This window comes from Oreochromis niloticus, linkage group LG7 (genome assembly GCF_001858045.2).
Source record: "Oreochromis niloticus isolate F11D_XX linkage group LG7, O_niloticus_UMD_NMBU, whole genome shotgun sequence".
NCBI classification, from domain to species: domain Eukaryota; kingdom Metazoa; phylum Chordata; class Actinopteri; order Cichliformes; family Cichlidae; genus Oreochromis; species Oreochromis niloticus.
The window spans coordinates 38,716,138-38,744,075 of NC_031972.2; the positions used below are offsets into that span (position 1 = coordinate 38,716,138).

A 27,938-nucleotide genomic window follows, 5' to 3' on the forward strand; every position below is an offset into this window, starting at 1 on the left:
CCTGAACTGCAGACTTGTGGTTCATAGAATTTTCAGAAGTAGAATGGGAGGAAAAATCTTCAGCTGTTTACTAAGGAACCAGCTCCTAGTTTGGATTCAGGAGACATACATGCTCTACTTTTAAGATTAGGCCTACAACTTTCCTTTCTGATAAAGCTTATATGCTTATGTTACAATAGGCTTAGGCTTCCCATAATGCACTGAACATTTCTTTACTCATCTCTTTTTCCTCCCTGTAGGTTTATACACCACTACTACATTTAATTAGTAAACTCTGGCCCTTTCTCCCATAGTGAGTATTCGGTCCTGTTTTGCCCTCGTCTTTCTCCTCACACCCAACCTTTCGCTGCAGATGTCATCCTGAATTGCTGGAGCTGACAGAGCTTGAAAAGAACATTTTTCCTTCCCCAAATCAAAATCCTGCCACACAGCTTTCCTTTTTAATGTAATTTCTGTGTTATATCTATAAACAGAAGAGGACTGATAGTCATGTGGTGCAGCAAAGACTGTAACCAAAGAAAAACCTACCAGCTCTCTGTTTGGAGTTTTTGGATTTGGTTCCATCCATGAGGAAAGGGAAGACCTTGGATGCTGGATAAACCTTGCATAGCATGGCCAGGATAGCCCGAACATCTTTGCGAACCACATCTTTTGATTCTCCAACCTAAATATGAGGGAAGATGCTCAGCAGATGGAGTGAGGAAGAAAATAAATGAAGTGGTCCCACTCGGGTGTGTACTCACCTTAAGTATGAGGTAGGGGACGAAGGAGTTGGCTTCATACTCCGTCAGGTGGTAGTTCTCTCTATTCAGCATGGCAAACAGCAATTTTAGATACTCAAGCACCTTCATCAGGACTGTAGTATTGGTATCAAAAAACCGCAGGGTGAACCACTTCAGAATCAGGTCCAGACAGCTGATGGTGGCTTCACTCTCACTCTCCAACCTCTGTTAAACACACTTCATTAGTGAAACGCAAACAAAACGCTCTGCAGTAGGAAGAGGACCAGCCAATACCTCAATCATGACTCCAATGGCCTTGACATGTCTTTGGAAGTCGAAGTGAAACAGCTCATCCTGTAGCCACTTTGCAAAACAGGTGGACATTTGAGTTTTCAACTGCTCCACATACTCATCTCGAGGGGTGATGAAGTTCCACTTCAGAATCTACAACAAAAACGTTTTCTTTTTACTTAAGCAGACATGCCATATTTCACCAAAAAATAAAATAAAATACATTTTCCACATCTAATTTTATCACAATGCAACACTATGAAAATGCCTTTAAATGGTTTGGTGTAACTGGTATTAAACGGTCCTACAGAGGCTACATGTATTCTACCACTTCATTCATTTTGTAATCATTCTCATCATCATGATGCAATCTCCCGTCTCTGACATACATTAAACTGGAGGTGTTCTATTCACCAAAAAACAGGAGTAACAATTCCTTAACTACAAGTGTTTAGTTTACACAGTATCTTAATTACAACATCTCGTAATTAAGATACTGTAATTAGAGCTGCTGCTGCTTTTTTCACTACAATACGTTACAACAGCCCTTTATTATTCCATTCAAGAGCTATATGTGTGCAGCAAATGTGTTTTTGTGTGATAAGTGAACCACAATCTGTAGCATTAAAGTGGTACTGGTGGGAATTAATACAGAATATAGAACAAAAGGTGCAAATGATTTGGGACATACATGAAAAATAGAGCTGCAAGGATTCATCAAGTATTTTGAAATATCTGATTATAAAAATTCTGAATAAACCGTGGCTCTGTAGCGTGCCGCTGTCACCAAGGAAATGGGAACTTAAGTGTTTCACCCACATTTGCGACTAAAAACAGGCCTGTAATACAAACTTATTTAGGAGCATTGTGTGAATAAAAGGTTTGACATTAAGGCCACACAGGCCCCAGTTTTAAACAGAAACCCTGATAAGAAAACAGCAGCAGTGATGATGACGCTGGCGTAGTTTAACGTGGAGCCAGAGTCTGTTTACACACCGCGAAGAGCAAAGAGGCGGAGCTGTTACTGACACGTTGAGATCAGGTAAAGTGGAAGAAAATGTGTTTGTAGCATCCAACACAGCGGCGCTGTTCCTGTAATCACCTTGTATGACTACTGGGTAGGTGTGTACCAGTAAAACTGAGCCACTGACTTGAGGGTTATCACACCAGACAGTGAATTATTGTTAATATTAATTAACATCTACACCATCATAACGTCTTGTTTTCAGCAGCACAGAAACTTCAGAATGCTGTTATTGTTATTATTGCTTCTCACCACATTCGGGTCAAATCTGACCGATTTATAAGTTAAAAAACTCATAAATATTGTGTTTTACATCCGATTGCCTCGAGGCCTGATGACATCCTCCACACTATGCACTTGAACATATAAAAGTGATGAGCACCTCTTTTGTTGAATTTTGAGTGTTTTAATCAACTTTGTTACATCTGTTTTGTTCCCGGTCAAAAGTGCCCGCCATAGAAAATGAATGGGAATCCACCCCCCCCCCTTGGCCTCTGACACCCTGAATGGGCCACTGAATGACAAAATGAAAGACCCACTTTTACGGCCTACTGAACAACCCACTGAATGTCCCACTGAACGACCCATTGACCCACCCACTGAACTCAATTTGGTGGTGAAAAATGTTTCTTATGTTAATTTAAGAGTTGTTAAAACTGACCAGTCAATTTTGACCAGAAACACTAAAGTAAGGGGGTGGGGGTGAACACAACCGGAGGGTTAACATTCATTATTGCCCATTAATAAGTGTTTTATATATTTTTAGAGCTGCTTTTAATTCTCAAGTCTTCTTCTCTCCAGTACTTTCTCCTCAAAGTAATAAAAGTTTGGGTCTGATCTTGTACTGCATGGAGATTGCTTATCTGTGATGGTTTTCTCCCATTTCTCCAACTGGGTTAAATTGGAGTCTCTAAATTAGCTATACATGAGGATATGAGTATGTGCTTGCCTGTCTTTGTATGGACCCTGCAATGGACTGGTGACCTGCCCAGAGTGCACGCTGCCTATTGCCCTATGACGGCTCCTATGGAAGTTCCATTTGTGCAAAAATTATATTCACGTGTACATCATCTATAGAGACAACACACTGGTCTTTGTCTGTTCAACTTTGACTTCAGCTGTACAACCATCATATTTTAATCACCAGATTGTGTAGGTTTCATTTCAAAGTCAAAGCCTTTGTCTGTGCCAATAAAACTTGTGTTCTTTTATAGGACTATTCTTTTGGTTGTGTTGTTGAGCATGTTATCCTCCTGTCACTTCAAGTTAGTGTGGTTCTCTATTTAATTGTGGTGTTGAGCACACTGCACACAGAACAATATCCAACGTTTTCAGTTTAAATTTCAGCTTTAAAAAAAAAAAAAAAAAAAAAAAAAATCACCTTAGTTCTTAAATTTCATGTTTTTAGACTTCACGAGTCTAAAACTTCAAAGTCCAGCAGCCCAAAAGATACACCTACAATTAGAAAGTCCACAAAGACATGCCCTATTGCTGGTACCTTCAATTGCTTCTCCTCTTTGATCCTCTGTTCCTTCGCATTGGCAATGAGGATGAAGAGTGGCCCAGACTTATCTTCATCATCCTTCTGACCTTTAGACACAGGCTTCTTACCAGCAGCACCCTGAGAGAAGCACCAGCAAATTCATAGTGAGAACAGCTGAATTAAACATTGTTGTGTCTGTGGGTGTGTGAGCATGGTAATGTTTTCTAATGTCAAATGAAGAGAGGAAGAGCTTGTAAGTAACACACTGCAGAAAGAAGAAATATAGGAGGTGTTATGCCAGGCAGGTTGCAAAACTATCATCGGTGGTCTGACAAACACATTCATGCAATTAAGGTGAAACCTGAATCCTGTGTGAACTATCAGTTTTGTTTCTGCAACCAAGTTAGTGCATTTTTGACACAACCAAGGCGAGAGAGAGAAGCTGAAAAGAGCCTAGTGAGAAACTCTGCTCCTGATGTACAGGGAGAGAGTAGGGACAGTTCAAATGAAGTTCTGAGCCGAGTTTCATCACTAAACCACACTTGAACATCTACCTGTTGATTGCCACCAGCAGCCTTCCCTTTGCTGGAAGGCTTTTTACTACCATTATTGTCCTTGTCCTTGGAAGAAGGGGGAGGGATGGGTTCCTCGGATGGGGAGGGAGGCTGGGTGAGTAGAAAAACCATACTGTATTTACAACTTCTTGGTCCTGAATTAACTGATAAGAAAATGGTGTAAAAGAAAAAAAGAACAAAAAAACCCCAGTGGCAAATGTGCATGGCAAACCATCCTGTACTGACTTTATTTATAAACCACTTTGTATCCGCTTAGTGCTATACACAAAATGAATATTGTTCACACACACACACACACACACACACACACACACACACACGCACACAAAGGATAAATACCTTCTTAGCAGCCATTCCACCTCGGACTTTCTTAACTTCTGGTTTACTATCAGCGACGTCCTCACTTGGTAGTTGAGACCTGGAGGCTGCAAAGGACAGACTTAAATTAATAGAATGATCTGGCTGTTTTAGCTCATACCTGCAAGCCTAACAGGAAATGACAAACTTCTCTCCAATGAAATCCTGAGAGTTTTATTGTTAGACCAGTTTAAGAGGGTTCATTGTGAAGGAGAGGAGATCAGAAAAAGGCATCACTCTTAAACATGAACAAGTACACTTAAAACAAAACAGGGGATTTAAAAGCTAAAAAGGGTTCCATCACTATTTAGTCACACATGAGAAAAAGTCCAATACAGTCTTAACAACAGCACATGCACCACCGAGCTTCACCTTTATCATCAGGATAAAGATTAGCTGTAATGGTGCCATTTAATTTTTTTAACCATGCCTGTAATATTAAATGCAATCCATTGTTCAGATAAATTTGAGTACCACCGAAATGTTCTGAACACATACTCGGGACTATGTTAAACTATTAAAAATACCTGAAGCAGCTCTATTTGGCTCTGCAGATCCTTTCCCTCCCCCCGTTTTGGCTGGAGCCGCGGGTTTAGCTGGCATCACTGCTCTGGCCTTTTCCAACATGGATACCACCTGATCCTTAGAGGCAGGCTGGGGGGGAAATGAGAGTAAGATGACATTAATTCCTACTCACTGTTTGTGGTCAAGAAGCAAAAATATCCAGTAGGTTCGTACTTTGAGTTTGCCTGTCGCTTTGGTCATCTTGTCGTAGCCAAGATGCATCATAAAGGTAGGCAGGGCATCCTGAGCCTTTTTCCGCACATCTCCATTTCTGTCCTCCAGACAGGCGTAAAGCTGAGGAATGCACAGCATCAGATCCCCTGGAACAGTCCTCTGTGTGGGCAACTTCTCTGCTAACCAGCCCAGCAGCTGGGGAATGCACAGAGGTTTCCAGCAAAACATGAGTCTCTTACTTACATCACGTTGTGCTGCAATTCATGCAATAAGGAACACCAACAACTAAAATTTCAATCCATCTCTAGAAAACAGAACTTCTCAGAACAATCAAAAGTTATGTTCTGTGAGGCCACACAGCAAAAAGAATAGGTGTGTGTACCTCTTGTCGCAGAAAGGGATTCTCTCTCTTCAGTTCCTCAGAAAGATCTTCTCCCTCCAGCCAGTCCTTCATCCCAGTCTGCTCCACCCAGGCCTGAAGTGTGGTCAGGGCCGTCGCCCTCACATTTGGCTGCAGAAATAATTGCCAGCACAATTCAATCTAGGTCTATACATCTTACTATTGTTTTCATTAACATGTTTGCTTCATGGCACTTTCATATTTTTATGAAATTTTCATGTAAAAATCTCAAAAGCAGGAAAGCTCTGGAATAGAGGGTTAAAAATAAATAATGCGTTTGTGACAAGATGAACATGAATACTATCATTGGTGATCTGAGTACCTTGCTGTCTCCTAGAACAGTTATTATGGGAATTCCCAGAGCTTTGACATGCTGCTTAAGTCCAGGTCCCATGGCTGTAGCCAGTTGCTGCAGAATAGAAAGAGTCTGCTGCACCTGGAAAATACAAAGTAAAACCCTTATTAATATTTAGTGCCTATTTATTTTAAGTATTACTACACGTAATATTGCTTCACACTAAACTGGTACAGTTTTTAATTTTTGAGACAGACACACACACACGTTGTGATTTCATCTAAGGAAATCAACCAGACTTCTTTAAGTTTCACAGAGACATTTCACCCGTCATCCAAGAGGCTTCTTCAGTTCAAAAATCCAAATGGACTTCCAGGTATTTAAACCCTAGTGGGTGTTAATGTGCCTCATCAAGTCATGAATAAAGGCATGGATCATTATCACCAGATGTTTTGGGTGAAACCACTGAGAGCTTGCCTCACCCCACCATCTCACCTATTGAGGTCACCTCACAGATGTGAGTGGCGGTTGAGGCGCCATGGAAGGGATCTCAAATCTGTAATATAGGTGGCTAATAGTCGGTGTTGTAAGCTACCCATTCTGTTCAACGACAGTTGACACAGATGGCCTCTTTTACCCGTCTTCCAAACCATCTGCCTTTTCATTTCAAAATGTGAAGATTAGCATCCTAAAAAAAGTGACTTTTACCCTGCGTAGTGCCCCTTGGGTTCACAGCTGGGAAGGGGTCAAAGGACCTTAACATCCAGCCTTGTGCGAGTAAAAATGATCTAATTAAGCACTCCAATTCTTAATCAAAGATTAATCGAAATATAAGTTTGACCAATATGTTAGAAGGAGAAATTTGGGTAGTAAAAATGACAGAATGTTTGTCACCAGACGATCGATATGCATGATTTTAAATGAAGGCAGGAGTACTAACTGTTGAACACAAAGCGATCATTTTTAGGCCTGGATTCTCATCCTTTCTCCATACTTTCCTCACCAAAGATAAAAACCAAATAGGTTAAGTAGATAAGTACAGTACAGGTGATTTTTGTTTTTCTCAAATCTCACACACACACACACACACACACGCACGCACGCACGCACGCACGCACGCACGCACGCACGCACGCACGCACGCGAGACCTATAGGTCAGGTGAAGACCACCGTCTTACGCACCAGGATCTTGTTGGAGTCACTGAGACGTCCCTTCAGGGCCAGAGGCAGCTCTCCAATGTTGGCCATGATGAACTTGGCATCTGAAATGATGGCTGCAACCTCATCCAGACCTTCCTTTCTGATCTTCCAGTTCTTATCTCCAATTTTAGACACAAGGTCAGTCGTGATCTTGTCACTTAGAGACAGAAGGAAAAAGAGCTACATTAAATAAAGAAGGGGGATAGGCAAACATGACATATTACAGATTTAAGGTCCAACATCCTACTGATGGCCTAATTAGCCAGATAAATGCCTAAACAGCGAAGGTCTAGAAGCTCTTAACATGGATCCACACAGGCTTGTTACCCAAGAATTTGAAAATGTCGCCATCAGAGAATCCATGCTCCAGCTACCGCACATGGATGCATGGTTAAATACATTTCAAGGAAACAATCAGGTTACCTGACATCTGTTCGGGGTAGCAGGTCCATGATATTTTGTCCTCCACCTCCAGCATCTTCATCTTGCTCCTCAACTTCACCACCTTCCTCCTCTGCCGCCCCTTTTTTGGTGTACCTGATAGGGGGTGGTGGAGATTGACCTTGCATCTAAAACAGGAGACAGGAGAAAGAGACACTAGTTGTGATTATTTTTGCCGTTGTTGTTGTTATTATACTACTACAATAATTACACCGGTCACACTTGCTGAACTGAGCACATAGTTAAATTTAGAGAAATCTCTGGAAGTGCTACCTTCTCAAACTCTGCATCTATCTGCGCAAGGAGAGCCGGCTTCTCATCTTCAAAGAACATGCGTAGTGGAGCTCCCATGTAGAGGTACATGACTCCCAGCAAAGTGATGGCTGCTGTCCTAACAGCGGGGTTGGTTGCTCCCAGAGCTGTCTTCACATTGTTGATGAAGCCCTTCACATTGATACTGGAGAGGAGGGAGGTCAAATGTTAACAGAGGTCTTTAGGACAACTTCCAGGGTGAAAAATGGCATAGATACATGAGGCCAGGAAAACAACTGATGTCATGGTGCCCATCTCAATCTTCTATATGCGATCTAGTTGCGATATGAAAAAGCAAGAACTGCAATCAGGCATTAATAATAACTGGCAAGGAGTCTTTCACATTGCTGTAGAAAGATTTTGGCCCACTCTTTTTTATAGAATTGTTTTTCCTTTTATTTACTGGTGTTATTGTTGCCTAACAGGAATAGGCGGGGTTTCTCCAGGTATTCCTCCTCCTAACACCACCAAAGACATGCAGTTAGTAGGGTTGGGTTAGTTAGTGATTTTAAATTGTCTATAGATGTGAATATAAGTGTGAATGGTTGTCCGACTCTCTGGTAGCCCATTGACAGACTGGAGACCTCCCCAGGGTTTACCCTGCCTCTCGTCCAGTGGCAGTTGGGAAACACAAACATAACCTCCCTGGCAAAATGTTGAATGAAGATGTTTTGAAGAAGCCCCGCTGCCCCCAAATTAAAATCAGTTGGAAATTATGTTACAAATACAGTGATGTGTGATGGACAGGAAGTTACCCTGCAAAGCCAAACTCCTTCATAGCATTAGACAGCCAGTTGAGAGTCTCTGCCTGGTTTTTGGGATTTTTCTGGGAAAAAGCCATAGAAACAACCTGACAAAGAAAAATCATAAGTCATTAATACTGTTCAATCTCAGTTCAATTTTCTTAACAACAGTTGTATCAAGGCGCTGTTGCTACAGTTTTATCTGTTGATGTTTCTGTCATTTTCTGCACATATAAAAAGACCTTTTCAATCTTTAACAATCCAGAAAAATTGACCCTTACCTGTTCTGCAGTCCATGGCAGTGAGCATGCCTCTCCAATAGCAGTCAGTCCTTCTTTAGCATTTCCACCACACTTGACATCTCCAACCTTGTCCACCAAGCCATCCAAAACAACAGAGGCTGAGGTCTTGGAAAATTGTCCCCTTTGAGCAATGAGAGCCACAATGCGGAGTTTCAACTGCATCACCTGAACAAGAAAAGGGTAAGTAATCAGACATGATTACGGATCTGTGACTATAACAGTTGCTTTATTTTGAAAGCCAGTGTGTAAATGGCAAAGAATGCCAATGGTTTTAAGTGCAGTGCCAAAACCTTGGTTCCCTCTACAGCAGCTTTTCATTGACATTTTTTTAAATTCTCATTAAATCAGTCAGTAAAATTTGTATAGGAGTGCTGTCAACTGGAAGAGACACTCCCATTAGTTCATTGTTTAATTGTGCAATGTAGTTGTTAATTGTTGAGCAGATGTTAATGATGTTTCACTAACATCATCTTGTCAGTGATTACCTGGAAGTTCGTCTCCTTCCACCCTGGTTTCTTGGCCAACATCCTGACTAAGGCCTGGCAGGGCATTGCAGCTTTATCCATTGTCTCAACAGCCTAGAAGGATACACAAACTTAATGAAAAATGTTATTTGCAATCACTGCTGGATATTATGAGTCAATCAGCTTTTGTTCTGTGATGAAGTTGTTTATGACACAACTGATGAGGACAGAACAGGAAGACTTTACCCTCTGGAACTCCTCCATACTGGCCAGTCTGTCCTTCCAGTTGGCCGAGTCCAGCTGTTCGAGACAGGAGGCAGGAAGTACACCTGCAGCCAAGTCCTGACACACCTCAACCTGATATAACAACACACAAGCACACGATAAGAAATTCCAAAGCAATAGCCTGATGTTGTATCCCATAGGGATACAACATTATAATGATGACATGAGTTAATGCTGCTAGGCACTCTTTGTCAGTAGTGAGGACTGGATACTGAAAAGATTCACTAAGATAACTAACTTTAAGACAATATTCATATAATCCCAAGTGAAAACATGGAGTTGTTTTAGTTACTTTAATCAGCTGTTTAAATCTGTTATTTTCAACTGTGCTTACTAGCATGTTGTTTTACAGTATAGTAGCTGCTGCATTCATATCATTGTCTTTGTTTTTAAGTTGTAAAGCCTGGCAAGAAATAAAGTATGTGGGAATGTAAAGTCTTGCGTTGTGTGTACATTTCATTGGGCAGGTACACTGTCAACTGTGCACTGTAGAAGGATAGTACAAGTATATACACATTTTTTCCCCTGCTGATGGCTTAAAGACTTTCTACAGCTCTGTCCAGCTTTCTTAGAATACCTCCCTCTCTTCTCCATGAGTTTCACACTGGACTGGGAGACAGCAAATGTTCTGGCAATGGCATGTATTGATATGCCAGACATTTGTTGCAGAGGACCAGCATGCAGACAAGTAATGACTTACTGAAAGTTCAGACTCAGTGAATTCTTTACTGTCGGAGGACTTCTTGGATTTGGCACCAGCTGCAGAGGTCGGCTTCCCTTTCTTAGGTGGAACTGCTGACACCTGGAGAAAATGGAGAAAAAGATTTAAGTAGAACTATAGACTGGTAATCACGCCAACCACGCAACCATTCTATTTATCACTAACAAAGCTGATATACAATAAGGCAACAATATTTCTCCTTCGACTAATTTGACTTTTCTGTACATGCATTGCTCTCAGCACACCTTATTGGCAGAAGACTGGCTCTTCGATGGAACAGAGGATTTGGATACAGATTCAGCAGGGACGACGGCTTTAGCTGCACATTTCTTCTCAACTGTGCCGCCTCCTCCTGCACCCTTCCTACCTCCTGAGAGCTCCACCTTATCAGCACACTCCTTAATCTGCAACAAAAACAAAGTGAGCAGTTCATGACAACAAAAAAATTGAACTTTTAAGGTCTGAATTCACATCTTCCTGCTCCTCACCTTATCCAATTTAAGTTTATCCAAGTCAGCCAGGAAAGGGTTCACAGCTTTCTCTCCCACCACTTTCATGGCAGTCCCCAGAGCTTCAAAGGCAGCATCACGGACCTCTGGCGCAGAGTCATTTACTTGCTGTGAGGAAAACATAGCTACACTTAGAATTAGTTGGCCAGACCTGCAGTGCCTTTTCAAATTTTTCAGTCCATATTTAGTTGTGACTTGAACAAAATTCAATTGGCGATACAAATGTTGGTGTCTGTTAAGTTACATACGTATATTGAACATAAAACAAATGCAGAGAACTTAACATCACTGTATCTGTGAATGTTACAGCAAACTTTTGTTAACGAGGTGACCGAGTTCATACAGATATATACACGCAGGGCTGCAACGATTCTCAACATTATCAATGAGGTCGACTATAAAAATTCATCGACGCAGAATTTTATTGTCATATACTAATACCACATACATGCATTTTTGTAACAGCAATACACTTCAGGAAACTATAGGGGCAGTGTCGCCTATATCGTCTGCCTAGATTGCACTCAGTACTAACAAAGAAGAATGTTGCAATTCAAGTCATTCAAGCCCAAAGAATAGATTGAAATGATACAAAAGTGGAGAATTGCCAAAAATGGAGAGAAGAAGGCAATTAGCAATAGAATTGATTGAAGAGAGACAGACCATTATAACACTTAAAAATGTTGGTCTTTCCTACAGAAAAATTGCAAAGAAAGTCAAAGTGTCAGTGATCCCAGTTTCCTTCAGGATCAAAAGGCACTCAGAAACTGGGGCAAACTCTGACAGGAAGAGGTCTGGCAGACCCAAAGCTGAAACTGAAGTCCGGAAGAAGGTATTATGGACTGATGAATCAAAATTTGAAATCTTTGGTTCATCACACAGGATCTTTGTACACCATCCAGTAGGCGAAAGGATGGTTCCACAGTGTGTCGCATCAAGTGTCAAACATGGAGGAGGAAGTGTGACGGTCTGTGGCTATTTTGCTGGATCCAGGGTCGGTGACTTGTACTGAGTGAGAGGCTCCCTGAACCAAAATGGCTACCACAGCATTCTGCAGTGCTATGCAATACCCTCTGATATGTGCCTAGTTTGTCAGGGGTTCAGACTTGAAGCTTGTTTGGGATGAAGTGGACAGAACAGTGAAAGCAAAGCAACCTACAAGTGCCACACATTTATGGGAACTTCTCCAACAGATATGGGAAGAACTTTCTGAAGAATATTTGATTTCTATTGTAGAAAGAATGCCACGGGTGTGTTCATCTGTTACATCTGCCAAAGGTGGCTACTTTGATGAGTCAAAAGTTTAGAACACATTTTGGTCTATAAATTGATTCCACAATTTCTTTTTTCACTTCAATTGCTTATTTGTACCATGATTTTATTTCAGAGTGCAATGAGATATTAAACTGCAGAATTTTCACCCCCCAAAAAACCCTCTCCAGGTTCTGGAGAAACCCTGATTGAGGTTGTAATTCATGCATGAAAGGGTTAATTATAGGTTCATCCTAAAAGGCATTACACTGTAATGCTGCAATCATAAATTATAAATTGTACTCTTCAGTCATGTGTACCTTGATGAGAGCAGCACAGAAAGGCTTGAGGATGCTCTTGGGCAGTGTGGCTTGTGTGCAGTGTCTGAAGGAGCGGGCGAGAAAAAGAGAGGCCTGCTGCTTGATTGAAGGGTTCTTATTGTCCATCACAGCCAGGATTTCCTCTGACAGGTTCTGGAGAGTTGTCTGGAGGGGGGAGAAGTCTGCACAGTCAGTGAAATTCTCTACAATTAACAGGAGTTTAAGTTCTAAGTTTATAACTACTGGGAAAGTGCATATAGTATTAAGAATACCAGCAACTGCCAGTGCTACCTCTCAGCTATAAGTCAACACACTTAAGGTATCAATTTCTAAATCTTATGCCGTCTTGATCTCAAGTTATGGAATTTACAAGTTTTTATGAAAACTTGACCTCAGAAGGTCACAGATTCAAACTCATCCAAGATTTTTAGTAGATGCACTTAGGTATTAATTTGAAGCTCCTACGTCACCTCGTTCCTGCATTCACAAACTTAGGCGTTCACAGCACCGGACTAGTGGGGGTGGTGACAATAACAAATCAGCCTTTTATGGCTGAGGGCTAAAAACTGAAAATGTTGATCTATGGCATCTATGTTAAGTGAAAGTACACATAACAAGGACTAGAGGTTTTTCATTCAGATTTACATGCTGAAGCCTGTTGTCAATAAGATGTAAAGAATTTACTCACAGTGAGAAAGATAGCATCAATTGCCTCCTGCAGGGCTTGGACAACCTGTGGCTTTTTTTCCTTGAACTTCTCTAGAATGGTTGGAACCACCTTAAAAGACAGATCTCACATTAGAAAGTAACAAACTGGGCCAGCCTATTCGATGACATATACAAACTAGTGATATAAGATGCAAACAAACAGATCAATTTAAAAGCTAACTATGTTTAAAACAAAACTATGATACCTCAATCTGATATACAGCTTTGCATCATGTTTGTTTGTTTTTATTCCTAATGAATAAAAGGAGGGTCGCGGGGGGCGCTGGAGCCTATCCCAGCTGTCATAGGGCGAGAGGCGGGGTAAGCGGAAGTGAATGGACGGATGGATGAATAAAAGGAATAAAAAAAAAATAAAATAAAACAAAAAAACATGTTTTATTTCCTAAAGTTGCTATGCTGATCATTTCAGCCTACAGCATCCATTTAGTGTTTCAAGGTTACAGAGAACATTTTCTCCTCTCAAAAATGTGCTGTTATTTAGATCAAGAAAAGGCGCTTCAACTTACTTGTCCTGCATATGTTCCAAATTTCTTCCTCAGACCAGCAGCCAATCCTGCCAGACATTTAGCTGCCATTGAAACCAGCATCACATTAGCATCTTTCCCTACGACCTAGAACACAGTAAACTTGTCAAGAGACAATCGCGAAACCCAGACCTGTGAGAAAAAAATGCTTTTTGAAGCCACTCAAGAGTACTTTGAACCTTTACCTTCTTTAGGGCTCTGACAAGGTCTCCATAGTCTCCGTTCTCTAGTTTGGGGTTCTTGGTCAAGGCCTCGACAGCCTCCAGTGCCTCTTTTCGTTCCTGCCACTTCTTAGCTTCCTACAATAGACAGAACAAACACGTTATTAAACAGCATTTAAACTCCACGATTGTACCATCACCTGAAGTGAAGATTTATTTTAATGTGTTAATAATTAAAACTATTAAGGAAAAAAACAAAACAAAACAACAACACTTAGGCCTGTTGGTAAACAAAAACAACAGAAAAACCAAAGCAGACAGGGGAGCTCAATAACTGTGTTCCAATTTATGGGCTACGTCCTTCAAAGGATGCATCTGAAGCTCAATTACATCACTTCTGTTCATGTTAGAGAAGCAAGTTGTTATATTTCTCTTTCTTCTTATTGGGTTGTCTTGGTTATATTCTTTAGAAAATGCCCCATTTCAACTACTGCAGCTTGTAACCTTGTCATATAAAAACAGTTTTAACAAGTTGTTTTCCAGCTTGGATCAGTTGAAAGCAAATGGTAGGGTCAAACTTTGGCATAGCCCCCTCCTGTATTCTCTCTACACCCACGACTGCAGCTCGACCCACAACAACAATCTCATCATCAAGTTTGCTGATGAGACCACGGTAGTCGGACTCATCTCAAAGGGAGACGAGGCAGACTACAGAGAGGAAGTCCTGAAGCTGGCAGCCTGGTGTTCAGAAAACAACCTGGCACTGAACACTAAGAAAACCAAAGAGCTCATTGTTGACTTCAGGAGACACAGCACCGACTTAGCCCCCCTTTACATCAACGGGGAGTGTGTGGAGAGGGTCCACACCTTCCGGTTCCTTGGTGTCCTCATCTCTCTGACATCTCCTGGACAGACAACATTTCAGCAGTCGTCAAGAAGGCCCAACAGCGGCTGCACTTCCTGAGAGTCCTCAGGAAGTACAAGCTGAACTCCAACCTGCTGCTGACCTTCTACCGCTCGTCCATTGAGAGCCTGCTAACCTACTGCATCACGGTATGGTACGGCAGCTGCACCAAGGCGGATAGAGTGAGGCTTCAGAGTGTGGTCAAGACAGCACAAAAGATCATCGGCTGCCCTCTCCCCTCCCTGATGGACATTTATTCCTCCCGCTGCCTCAGCAGAGCAGCAAACATTATCAAGGACAGCTCCCACCCTGGCTTCAACATGTTCAGCCTGCTTCCCTCAGGGAAGCGCTACAGGTGCATCAGCACAAAAACCCACAGACTCAAAAACAGTTTCTTCCCCAAAGCGATAACCACCCTGAACTCACACATGCACCGATAACACAGCCCCCCCCCCCCAATTTTTTTCTTCCTACTTCCTCTATGGACCACCACTGTGCAATACCAATTCTATGTGCAATAACCCAACTGTATATACACAACACTATTTTTTACATATTACTTTTTTTAAAACCAGCTTGTGTGTGTGTGTGTGTGTGTATATATCTTTTTCCCTATGTTAATACTGTCCATATGTATATAGCACTGCAGAACTGTACCCCCCCAGCATGTTTGCACTGAGTAGAAAGTTTGCTCTGTATCTCATTGTACAACTGTATAGTGACAATAAAGGCATTCTATTCTATTCTATTCTATAATCAATATGAATGACTGAGCCATTCATTGTACAATTCAGGTTGCTGGTGGTATAGCTGTATTGATGTGGGGGATACTGTCTTTGGGCTCGGTAGTACAAAAAGAAGATAATTTAAATGCTACAGCCTACCTGAGTATTATTGCTGACCATGTCCGTTACTTTATTTTGATGTTTGGGAAGGTTTTTGAACTGCAAAGCTGCGTAAACTTACAATTTTCTCATAGAAGTCTTTGGGCATCTTTGACAGAATCTCCACAGGCTCCAGCAGCTCATAAGGATCCACTGCCACCACCATTTCCTCCCCATCATCTCCTGATGGGGGCAAAAAAAAGAAAAGGTCAATACCACACTATGACTCTATCTCCTCTTTATCTAACAACACATCAAAGAAGCAATTCTCTAATCTATAAATCTACCATCTGACTGTTCTCCTCCTTGAGCCTGTTGCTCCTCAAACTTTGCTTTCAGGTCCTGCTGGGAGCGCAGGAAGCGCGTCTGTTTGGGAGGAGATGAAGGTAGCTTCACCCATTCCTCCTCTAGCTCTTTGAGCTGCAGAAAAAAAAAAAAAGGTTGATTCAGTTTATCATGACTTTAATGAACGAAAATGAATGAAATGAGTGTAAAATATGTGTAATAATGGGCCCCACCTGTACAGAATTAATGTTCTGAAGTGAAGGTCTCAAAGCATCTCTGATCCACTTGTAGATCTCTACTGCAAGCAGCTTGGCTTCATCTCTCACCGCTTTCTCTCTAGACTCAAACTGTTTGGGTAAAACCTTCACTACTGGCTTCAATGTTACTATTTTAGATCCAAATTCACTGTGAAAAGACAATAACGTGACATTTGATTATTGTTATTTACAGGACTGACATTTACACAGACTGACATACAGTAATTTGATTCCAGTGGTCAGAAATGAGCAATTTGATCAAACTTAGTCAATGCTTTTGTTTATTTGGTCTTGGGTGGCAGGTACAGAGGCAACATTAACATGACATACTACATTTGCTGTGTCTATACATTAAAGGATTCTCAGTATAGTTACACTAACCTGAGAGCTTTTCTTAAAGTCTCAATGCACGCCACCACTATCTTGGGGTTCTTGTTGTCCAGTCCTTTGAGCAGCTCGTCCTGAACCACTTCAGCCTTCTCTATCTCAATGTACATAAAACAGATGTCCATACCCAGCTCTTTGGCCCGTGCTTTTGGCTGGTTGAACACTTTGGTCACCACACCAGACACTACCTCACCCGTCGTCCTATGGAGTGACAAAGACAAAAACAAAAAAAATTATATAGGCATATACACAGATATACAAGTTCATGATAGCATGCTAGCAGAATTAACAGGACAGAAGTTAAACTGTGTCCACACTTAACAACCAGCTTGAAAAAAGAGAAAAAAAGAAAAAAAAAAAAAAAATCAAATTCACAAGTGACTTGTAGGAGTAGAGTGTGGCCCAAACACAAAATAGCACCCTTTCATCAGTGCTATTACTGCTTAATACAGAGTTTAGCTGATTTACTGCTACCTTTGTTATTCTTTTGAATACCAAAAGAAAAGAACAAAAAAAGGATCTTCACAGCCGCCAGTGCTACCCCTCAGCTTCCAAGTATGTTACGTTTTTGTTTTGTTTGTTTTTAAAAACACATTTTTTCACCAGGTGCTCAAAATTATAACGACATAGCAGGAACAGAAAAATATGTCCCCCCAACACCATAAGGAAATGAGTAGTACTGCAGCTATTGATTATTTTAGTAATCAATTAATATATTAATTGAGTAATCCTAAAAAAAGAAAAATATTTTTGTCATATTAATGAGCAATAATAACTATTCAAAAGAGAAAAAAAAATCTTAATAAATTGCTCGCTGCAATTTATTTCATCCCTCAGCAATTTTATTTGTGTGCGTGTTGCATGTGTGTATTTTCATTAGATTAACAGAAACTCTACAGACTAGGCCAAAAGCTGGTGTAAGCAAGGGAAAAACTAATAAGCATTAAGCACCACCAATTTAACTGGCACCATCTTTGAGTCCAGTTTACCTTTATACATTAATTGAATCACAAGGCAAACCACTGTTGCTGCAGTGCAACTCAACACTTTCCAGCAAGGCAACAGACCCACTATATTTATTTTTTTTTGTTTAGAGGCACAGTAGCAGGCTTTTTCCATTCCAGACTTTTAAAAGAAATTGCAGAAGAAACTCTTGTTGTTACTGTTACTTACTTTCCAGCAAAGTGGGCATTCTCAATGAAGGCAAGGGCTGCCTCCAGACCTTTGAGCTGAGCCACTGCATTCGAGTCTGTGACAAACTTCTTAATCAGTCCCAGGTACTTCCCCCATTCTGGACTCTTTTCATCTTCTATCCTCTGGAACAATTTCAGTGCTTCTTCATAACCATTCAGGCGGGCTTTCCAAATCTATATGAAATACATATTTTACTTCCAACTTTCACACATTGTCTGGACAATAATGCTAAATGATGCAAAAGGGTAAAAGATACTCAAGACAACTTATATTGACAAAACATTCGTTTTGCAATCCCAAGATCAAATAGCCTTAAAACATCACACATTGATCTCACATGTTGCTTTTGGTAGGTTTTAAAAAAAAAAATTAGATACATCATGTATCACCAGTCAGCCTAAAACTAAAAATAGAACATGAATCCTTGAATTCTGACAGGTCTTATTAATTTAAATATTAATTTACATGATAAAACATTCTAAATGATGGTAATTTTACGAGGCAGACAGGATTCTCCAGAATCCCAAAAAGTTGATTCTTATGCAGCGTTTTCAGTGGGAGAAACATTTGTCACTCATTCGACTGACTTCTTCAGTCTCATGCATCATAAGACTTCATCTAACTCAGCATGAATTCCATTATAGTGGAACATGATGGAATGGTGATGCCAATGCTTAGCTTGAGGCTTCATAAGAGGGCTTCACTAAGCGGTGTGTGATGCAAAGTGGCTCCGTCCATATTTGCTACTACTGCTTAGTTTTTGTTAATTCACTCTTGTAAAGGGGGGGAAAAAAAGAGCAACAAAGTACAGCTTGTGTTAATGGAGTGATATGGTATAAAATCATGATTAAAAACCATTCACATATTCCTATTCAGTCATGCTTTCACAAAGAAACTAAATGGACATACACAAACAGTGTTTCAAGCTTCTGCGCAGGTGAACTGCCTTAAGAAAAATCTCAGACATCGGTTAGAAAGTGTATATCCTTGTATGCTCCATATGCCTATTAAATCTACTGTAGGCAAAGTGATTGCTGGCTTTTCAGTCAAGCTTATTTGTGAGCTAAAAGAGAATAACAAAGGAAAAGGGTGCAGTTTTGTTTTAGCTTTAGAAAGCTGGATTGCTCACATTCTCTGTACAGTCCACAACACCACAATGGCATTCCCGCCCATGTTAAACACAAAAGCACTAATCAAATTGAGTTCAGCGTATGGTTCGTTTAAAAGCCTTTTGTTTGGTATACAAAAAAACAAAAAACAAAGAAAATAAAAAAAACAAACAAACCAACAAACCAAAAAAAAAACCCAAACTGTGGCTCTCATGCTCAGGAGGGGAAAGAAAGAATGACTTCTATATCTATATAAAACATATTCCAGCTGATTATGCTAACCATGTCCAGCGGTTCGTTTGCTTGAGTAGCTGTATCATCTTCCAGTGGCTACAACCAGAATAAAACAGAGCCTTAATCTCCAGCATAGTTCAGATTCCAGATCTCACAAGGTGAACCATTTTAATTATAAAACCATTTTTTCCCCCCCACATCAGTCAAAACTGATTTACTCCATCGGTCAGATGTTTGAGAACCCCCCAATTGTTTTAGTTCTTTATTGCAATTCAAGTCGTTCAAGTCCAATGAATAACTTGAAATGGTACAAAGGTAAGTGGTGAACTGCCAGAGGTTTTAAAAAAAAAGAAAGGTAAGGTTACCCAAAACTAAAAATAACGTACATTTCAGAAATGTGTTAAAGAACACAAACTAGAAAACTAAATTCTTTGGATCTTTCCAAAGAAATAAAAGCCCCTTTAACATTAGTAGCTACTCGGATCGAACCACCACAGATCGCCACAACTCGACAGGTTTTCCAGTACAAACTAATACTGCCTTGAGTGCGTGACTGTCAACATAGCAACGCGTCTGATCGTCCTGTGACATAATTAAAATGCGACATGAATGCTACAACAAAGGTGGACTTCGAGGCAAGAATATAGCTGCTGCTTGGTTTGTGACTTTTCGTCAGACTCAAGGACCATAGTATTGGGGGGGGGGGGGGTTTGTTTTTTTGGTAGTCATTTCCCCGTTGCTGGGTTATCAAAATGAGCATTTTGATTTTCATGAACAAGACGTTCTCATGACTCATCGTGTGATGCTACTGACCAGCCAATCGGTGGCATGCAGTCTGACGACATCAGATTGTAGTACCTGCTTGGATCACCTGGAACCCCGGGCAAGCAGGTACTAAAATAAGTACCTGGTACCAGGTACTATGACCTAATGGGAAAACTGTTGCGAACTGTACGGAGTCCATTAAAGTAGGTACTAATGTAAAACGGGCTATAGTAACTATTAATACACAGAAACCCCACTTAAAAAACATCCTTCACATATTCACATTTCTAAAGTACCGGGTCGTACAGCTGCAGTACCCCAAACAGTTCCTCTTAGCTGCTTGTGTCAAACCAACCTGAATTTGAAACAACAACATTGCAGATGTAGAAGCAGAGCAACTGTGGACAAAAGTTTCAGCAGAGTGGAGGTAGTGCATAAGAGATTACAGGATGACTGCAACCTCAGCAACAGGACCACTCAACACTAAGCTAATGTGTTTGGTCTTGAGTGACAAAATGTTTCTCTGGCTGAAAACGCTAACTCCAGATGAACAATAAACTTTTTATGATTTCCTTAGATGCATCAAGACAAATTTTGAAATAACTTTTATTAAAAATCAAATATCAAGTAAAAGAGCTGTGTAGAAACATTTACAAATATTTTTAAAGGAAAAAATAAATACATTCACAGAGGACAAGCATAAGTGAGAGGCTCACCTTGTGTTCACATTTCTGGTCAATGGGGAGCTTCATCCACTCGCTATCGTCCCCCATGGTGGCTGCCTGGGGACTCAGCTTCCCCAAAGGTACACTGCTGAGGTGTGGGACACACACACACACACACACACACACATCATTTACACAGCATGTCTCCCCCAAAAAACAAAAACACCACACACACACCACTTTAATTCGTAACATTATAACTTTCTAATAAATTTTGACAGTGGTCTCAGAATAATCCTTAAAAATTAGTCCATGCACCTATTTCTAAGATAGAAAAATTAAAGCCCTTCTTATCCGGATATCCTAATTAATTTGGGAAGCCTCTAGGTTTGTAAGCTAACCAGCAGTTTTGATAAGTGGGACTTTTACACCATCAACATCAAACCAACACTAAAGTGCACCAGTTATGATAATACGTATAAGAGTTTTCTTGTGCACACTGGAAGCCTAAAGCGGTTTACTTATGCCATCATCTGAACACTCTTGGCTGGCTCTTTGAATTTCTCGATAATACTTCACACTCCAGTTGTTCACACTTGGAAATGCTGTGATAACTTTGTAGATACATGTTCTGCTTTGTGAGCATCAACTCTTTTTCTCAAATCTAATTTCTTTTTTTTTTTTTTGGCATGAGAGTGAGAGCTCAAATTCTTGCTCAAGTTTTTATATAATGTACACACTGGAAGAACCCTCAGTTTTAACTCAAATTTACAAGCTTAGAGCATTATGAAGGTAAAGCACATCACTGACCAGTTGACCAGTTGATTGTGCCAATGCTTAATATAAAAAGGTCAGGTTTGTGAGAGGGGAAGAAAAAAAAAAAAGAAAAAAAAAAGAAAGCAAAACCCAGAAGAAAGCTAGAAGTTTGTAAGTTCAATATATCTGGACCAGAGTAAACAACCTGTAAGTGTGAAAACATCCTTAGTCTAGCATTACGCTCTCTTCTAACTGACATCCAACCTGTAGAGTATAAGCACAATATTCAACATCACACCTTCGACTTCCAGCTTCAAATTCATGACCCTGTCTGACAATCCAGATCCACAATACTATTCTCACACACTTCTGTTAAGATTATACCTACTCTTATCTCTCATCACATAAGAATATATTGCATCAAGAATACCTTGAATCCACCTCCAATGCATCTGGCCTTGCTTGTATTCAACCTGGTCTGCTGCACACACAATTCATCCATCTTCCCTCCCTTCATTACATCAGCCAGATCTCTCCCTATACCAGTCATCCTGGTATAAATTTTTTATGTGACAAAAATATCATAGCAATCTATACTAGGGCTGTTCGATATAACGATATATATCGGATGACGATATAAAAACGTCTATCGTTTCATATTAAGCTATCGTTTGTTTCGCGGTGTTGCAAAATAAACTGTTTACAGCAGTATTTTTTTCATTGTTTTGATCGTCACTGTAGTGGCTATATTAATTTCTTAAAGTTCTCTCTTTCTCTTATATTTAATATAACCACACTACGGACAGACAAGCGCCTGTTTTTATGCGTTATCGTTAGCAGCAACGATGGTAAAACCATCGCATGGCTCCGCTGTCCGCTTGTTTGTTTTCCACGTAAACCTTTCACAATAAAGCTCAAGATCCTGTTGAGACTTTTCAAAATAAACTGAATCATGTGAATGAGTATGCAGAGTGTTTACGGATGAGAAGCAAAAAGAGTCGTCAGGTGCTAAAAAATAAACCTTAGACTCAAATGTTAGAACAGGCTTTTCCCCGCAGTACGCCGTGAAATAAGTACTCACAAAGAAAATGGTGGCCGTTACAACCGATGTCTAAAAATGTATCGTTTCATGCATCAGTTAAAACATTCGACTCCAGGTACGCGACGCCCAGCTGGAAACACTAAACACAAGTCGAGCTGCCCAAGATTCACAGAATTTACAGAAAAATGTTAAATTTTTGTGATTTATATCGTTGTCAGGACGATAAATGTCTTATATCGGGATATGAGATTTTGGTCATATCACACAGCCCTAATCTATACTATACCAATGCCATGTGTTTACTTTCCTTTGCACACACAAGACAAGCCTGGGCATGTCTGACAACAATAGCCAGTCAGCCTCCAATTACAATTTAATACCTTTATTAAAAAATAAATATATTAAGAAAAGGAGGTGGGGTGGGGCAGGGCCTATTTTAGCAACCTCCAAAAAGCAAAAAGTAAACAAATGACTCAGCTGAACATCTTAGTTGAAGTCCATATGACAGAAAAAGCAAACAGTGGTTCAGAAACAATGTGGTACATAGTGGGAAAGTGAGGCTTTAAGCAACTGGTTAAAAATGTATTATGACCATCTGCTAATGTATCTAGAGTGGATGATGTTCTACAGTTCGATCGCCTTATCTTCCCACTGTACAGTCAACAATTAGAAAGAGATGTAGCAGGATTCTGAGAAAGAAAAACAAAAAGGAAAGGAGGAGGAGGAGTAAGTACAGCGTAGTGTTCTATACTAATGACAGCTAATGGAAAGTGTCATTTGATAGCTACTAAAGTTGGGAAAAAGAGACTTGTAGTACATTTGCCCATTGATAATTAATGTAGCAATTGAGGTCACGCCCAAACAGACACCATTATCATGGTCCAGATCAGTTGAGGCACTTGGTTTTGGGTTAAGAAGTGAATGTACATAGCGTAAAGTTATTTCTTTGGCTAGATGAAGCACCAAACTCCACTGGGAAACGCCCAGAGATTCAATTTAATTTCAATTTTATTTATATAGTACCAAATCATGGAAAATGTATGCTATGCCATCTAATGCTAAGGGGAAGCATGCATAGTTTAAGTTTAATTGGTCCTAACACAGAATCTTGTGGAACTCCTTCAATAACCTAAGTGTGTGAAGAGGACTCTCCATTTACATGAACAAATTGGAGTCTATTAGATAGATGTGATTCACACCACTACAGAGCAGTATCTTTAATAACTACAGCATGCTCTAATTACTGTAATAAAATAATAGTCAGCTGTATGAAATGCTTCACTGAGGTCTAGCAGGACAAGCACAGAGATGAGCCCACTGTCAGATGCAACAAGAAAATAATTTGGAACCTTCACTAATATGGTTTCTGTAGTGTGATGAGCTCTGAAAACTGACTGAAACTCTTCAAATAAACCATTCCTCTGCAAGTGATCAGTTAGCCATTTTGCAACTACACTTTCAAGAATTTTTTAGATAAAAAGGAAGGTTGGAAATGAGCTTTCTCTGAAAGGTAGATGGGCTCTCTCTAGATTTTAATGTTGATAATGCATGATGCATGCACAGTTAAGCTGCATGATCCATTATTCAAGAATACAATAAACGGTTCAAAATGCTTTTATTAGTTATTGACATTTTTCATTAAATGATTCTCAAAGTTAACTTACAACGTCCCTGCTGTTAAGAAATTCATGAAGTCATTACTAGTTAAGGTTAAGAGAATGATGACTCAACAGAGCTCTGACTTTTTGTTAACTTGGCTTAGCTACCATGGCATGATTCATTGGTTTCTTAAGTCCTGAGCCCTGGACTACCAAGCAGGATTTTGGCTTATCCAGGTAAATACTAGGGTTCGAAAGAGAGAGAGGAGAAAAACCACATAGAACACACAAAAAAACAAAACAAAAACAAAGATTAAATTATTACAATATTAAAAATACTGTATTATTTTGTGTGGCGATATGTCGATACAGGGACAACAAATGTGAATATTTTATTGAATAAATGAAAATACTCTGGGGGTACTATGAACTGGAGGGCGCATCTCACCTTTGTGCCAACAGCTGCAAACTGACTTTGACTGATCACTGATCACACTTGAACAAATGCAAATTTTTGAAAAGCTGAGTTGGGAAAGCCAAGACAGCCAGACAGTCAAAGTGGACCGTATATCCTTTGTTTTAACATTGTTATATCCAGGGGCAGCACAAAAGTGATCCCATTAAACAGATTTTTAGTTTTAGTCCCCTTGCTTTCCACGCTGTTATCCAACTAATGACAGAACATATAACTAACTAATGCAAGCCTACACCAAACAAACAACCTGCTGACGTAATGTACACTGAGAGAAGATGGCGCTAAACATGTTTTTTAAACTTATTTCTTAAATCCAGCTTCACAGACAGTGTTAGATTTGTCCGTTTTTGAGAGCTGGGCTCTATGATGCAAGTTAGGCTTTATATGTGTAGCATTTCATGTCCCCTTTCAAGCTTGGGTCCTCTACCCAAGTCCTGGAATCTTGAGGGTCCTGCGTAGCATCATTGCTGTTCCTAGGACTGCGCTCCTCTGGACAGAGATCCTGGGTGTTGTTCCTGGGATCTGCTGGAGACACTTGTCCAGCTTGGGGTCATTGCGCTGATTACCACTGGGAGCACTGTTGCCTTCACATCTTCTCAAGCTCTTCTCTCAGCTCGTGGTACTTTTTTCAAGCTTCTCATGATCCTTTGTTGCATTCACTTAATATAGCGACATCAATTACAGTTGCCTTGCTCTGTTTGTCCACAAATATTATGTCCGGTTGGTTAGCCAACACCAGTTTGTCTGTATTTGGAAGTCCCACAGGATCTTAGCTCGGTCATTCTCAACAACCCTAAGGAGCATGTCCCAGTTTAACATCATGACTTCCAGGCCATACTCGACACAGTCATTTCCACAACACTGCTTTTCTCCCGAGGTCTCCAGAACTGTTGAAAGGAATGGCTTATTCAAATGCTCTGGAGGTCTCTACATACACACATAAAGTTTTGTCAAAAAGTTCACTGAACTCTGATATGCACTAATGTTTTTGCTCATCAAGTGGTTGAACTTAGCGTGGCTGTTGGCTTCATTTCTATTGGTGATGCAAAGGTATGTCACAGCACAGATGCTGTGCAAGAACTCCTTGCTGACACGATTACGCTGTACTTTGCTTAATTCAGCAGGAAACCGTTATCGTGCATGCGGCACATGCAATAGAAATTAATGGGTTTCAGAGCCTATGTGAAAAGGCCTTCGGGCTACTGGATTTGAGGTGAAACTCTCCATGCATTGTAAGGAGCTTCATTGTCTTGATGTCAGTGGCGTCCATCTCCTCCTTTGACCAGCTTATTATCCGAGTGGGGTGTCTAATCACTGGCAGAGCGTAGGTGTTGATTGCCTAGATCTTGTTCTTCCCATTCAGCTGACTCCTTAGGACTTGCTTTACTCTCTGCAGATATTTGGTGATTGTGGCTTTCCTAGCAGCCTCTTCACAATTCCTATTTGGCTGTGGGATTCAGAGGTCATTGTAGCTGCCCTCATTGTCTCTAATGCTGTAGCCATTTCCTTCTGGTAGTACAGTTGCTTCAGTTCTGACTGCTCCCTCTCTAAATTCACAGCCTTTGCCGAGACACAAAATCATATTCTGTACAGTATATAGCCAAAGTTTTAACAATGTGAGTATATGGCTAAAACCTTTGCTAGCTTTGAGGCATCCACTGGTGACACTTGGGCACTCTGACAACATTTCCTCCTCTCATTCCAACCATCACAAATTCCACCACCAAAATATCACTGTTACATTTACAATGAAACTGAATGCAAAAATCCTAATTAATCATCTTTGTATAATCTATTTAGTAACTGTTCTCTGAAAAAAAAAAAAAAATGTGTCCTGTTAAAGGGAAATTCATATAAATACATATGCAACAAGGCCAACCAAATAAAATATCTCCCGTTTCCACATTTTTCAGTCCAAACCACTTAGCACCACTTTCTTAAATCCCAACAGTAGCTTTTTAATGCTGAAAGACTGCTTTACTGTAGCACAATCTGGCTGATGAAAACCACAAACCACTTTAATGGAGTTGCTATATTCATGCTGACTTTAATATACCAGACACTGGCATACAAGAAAAAACAAGGGCAATGGCACACTTGAGCATGTGAGACACAGTTGCCTTCTAAATTCAATACAGGGATGTGTCAGGATCTGACAGTAAATAACGTTTTGTGTTATGCACATCGTACAAGTCAGGTGTAAAACATTCTAGGTTTAAACAGTGGAAGAGCTTGATATAAAGCAGGTCTCCTCTGGATGAATCAATTAATCCAATTAAGCTGCTGGATAAATCTATAAATCTGACTTTAAAGCTCCTTTACCTTTAGCACCAACTTGGATCAACTCGACTCAGATCAACTGGTTTGCAATCAAGTACCATCTAATGTGCGTGGTTGTCGTCATAGCCAGTGTCCAGTGATGTAATTGGTATGCGACAGGAACACTACAGCAAAGATGGAGTTCAAGGCAAGAACATACCTGCTGCTCAGTCTGTAGCTTTTCATCGGACTCTGGGACCATGGCATTGTTTTTTGTAGCCATTTCCCTTGTTGCCAGGTTTCAAAAACGGCAGTTTTGATTTTCGTGAATGAGACTGTCTCATGACTCGAGTGATGCCACTGACCAGACAATCAGTGGCATGCAGTCTGACGTCACATTTTAGTACCTGCTCAAATCACTTGGAACCCCAGCCGAGCAGGTACTATGACCTAATGGAAAGCCCTAAAAACCGTGGCAAGTCGATCCAAGTTGGTACTAATGGAAAAGGAGCTTAATGTTGTGAAAGGTAGAAGATCCAAAACACAGAGAATAGGTGAGGGAGAGAGATGAGTTAGAGAAAGAGTTGACAACTACCCAACAGGAAAGAATGGAAAAAGAGAAGACATCCACGAAGGAGACAGCCGTAAACAGCATGTAAAAACTGATGATGTTCTTAAATTCAGTCTCACATTTGATTACTTTTCTCAGGTATATCTGAGTAATGTAAATTTGTGACTTTAGTGAAATAGCCTTAGAAACAAATTACAACTCAACACATGTGATCAGTGAGCTCTCCTACTCAAAAAAAGCAGCACTACACCTCTAGCTCTCAGTATTACAGAACTTAAACTAAAATACAACCAAATGAGCACAGCTAACCTTTATCAACTAGATTCCCCCTTAAATACACCCAACCAGCTGCTTTTCGGTCTGGTTACAATCACTTTGGTTATCAACCGTGCCGTCAATTACCCATTTCACTGATTGTTTGCTTTCCCGGTTTGTATGGGAGTGGCCAGCATAACATAACTAGCAATCGTTAGTTACTAACGTTAGTTACTGAGGGCCATTAACTAGCTAACTTAGCAACAACAGTGACAGTTGCTACGTTACCCCGTTAACCGCTCATTCTGGTCCAACCCGCATCAACACACACGGCTATCGCTAATGACAAATAAACATTGCTAAACATGTCGTGCAAAATTGTATTATGCATAAGTTATTTTCAAAGTCAAACCTCGCCGTTAATTTACTGGTGGTTGATAATAGCTGTTA

The 27,938-nt window shown here is 40.3% G+C and overlaps 1 protein-coding gene across 6 annotated transcripts in view; it reads right to left on the reverse strand.

The window, feature by feature from the left end:
• Window positions 1-27,938, reverse strand: part of ckap5 (cytoskeleton associated protein 5) — a 39,653-nt gene that overhangs the window by 11,219 nt on the left and 496 nt on the right. For 3 of the 6 annotated variants that reach the window (XM_019361480.2, XM_019361479.2, XM_013276571.3), the window contains exons 2-31: window positions 20,584-20,680; window positions 17,739-17,932; window positions 16,560-16,766; window positions 16,155-16,326; window positions 15,924-16,056; window positions 15,719-15,819; window positions 13,873-13,986; window positions 13,670-13,774; window positions 13,123-13,212; window positions 12,435-12,599; window positions 10,843-10,971; window positions 10,600-10,758; window positions 10,334-10,435; window positions 9,595-9,705; window positions 9,370-9,462; window positions 8,864-9,049; window positions 8,595-8,689; window positions 7,801-7,984; window positions 7,510-7,655; window positions 7,069-7,243; window positions 5,913-6,026; window positions 5,573-5,701; window positions 5,191-5,385; window positions 4,980-5,106; window positions 4,435-4,520; window positions 4,075-4,185; window positions 3,536-3,658; window positions 1,017-1,166; window positions 744-947; window positions 529-664 (exon numbers count right to left, since the gene is read on the reverse strand). In XM_019361480.2, the coding sequence (XP_019217025.1) occupies window positions 529-664; window positions 744-947; window positions 1,017-1,166; window positions 3,536-3,658; window positions 4,075-4,185; window positions 4,435-4,520; window positions 4,980-5,106; window positions 5,191-5,385; window positions 5,573-5,701; window positions 5,913-6,026; window positions 7,069-7,243; window positions 7,510-7,655; window positions 7,801-7,984; window positions 8,595-8,689; window positions 8,864-9,049; window positions 9,370-9,462; window positions 9,595-9,705; window positions 10,334-10,435; window positions 10,600-10,758; window positions 10,843-10,971; window positions 12,435-12,599; window positions 13,123-13,212; window positions 13,670-13,774; window positions 13,873-13,986; window positions 15,719-15,819; window positions 15,924-16,056; window positions 16,155-16,326; window positions 16,560-16,766; window positions 17,739-17,932; window positions 20,584-20,640 (4,093 nt within the window). In that variant the 5' untranslated portion in view covers window positions 20,641-20,680. The remainder of the gene's footprint in view (window positions 1-528; window positions 665-743; window positions 948-1,016; window positions 1,167-3,535; window positions 3,659-4,074; window positions 4,186-4,434; window positions 4,521-4,979; window positions 5,107-5,190; window positions 5,386-5,572; window positions 5,702-5,912; window positions 6,027-7,068; window positions 7,244-7,509; window positions 7,656-7,800; window positions 7,985-8,594; window positions 8,690-8,863; window positions 9,050-9,369; window positions 9,463-9,594; window positions 9,706-10,333; window positions 10,436-10,599; window positions 10,759-10,842; window positions 10,972-12,434; window positions 12,600-13,122; window positions 13,213-13,669; window positions 13,775-13,872; window positions 13,987-15,718; window positions 15,820-15,923; window positions 16,057-16,154; window positions 16,327-16,559; window positions 16,767-17,738; window positions 17,933-20,583; window positions 20,681-27,938) is intronic. The other 3 variants (XM_019361481.2, XM_013276572.3, XM_013276570.3) reach the window with 2 other exon arrangements.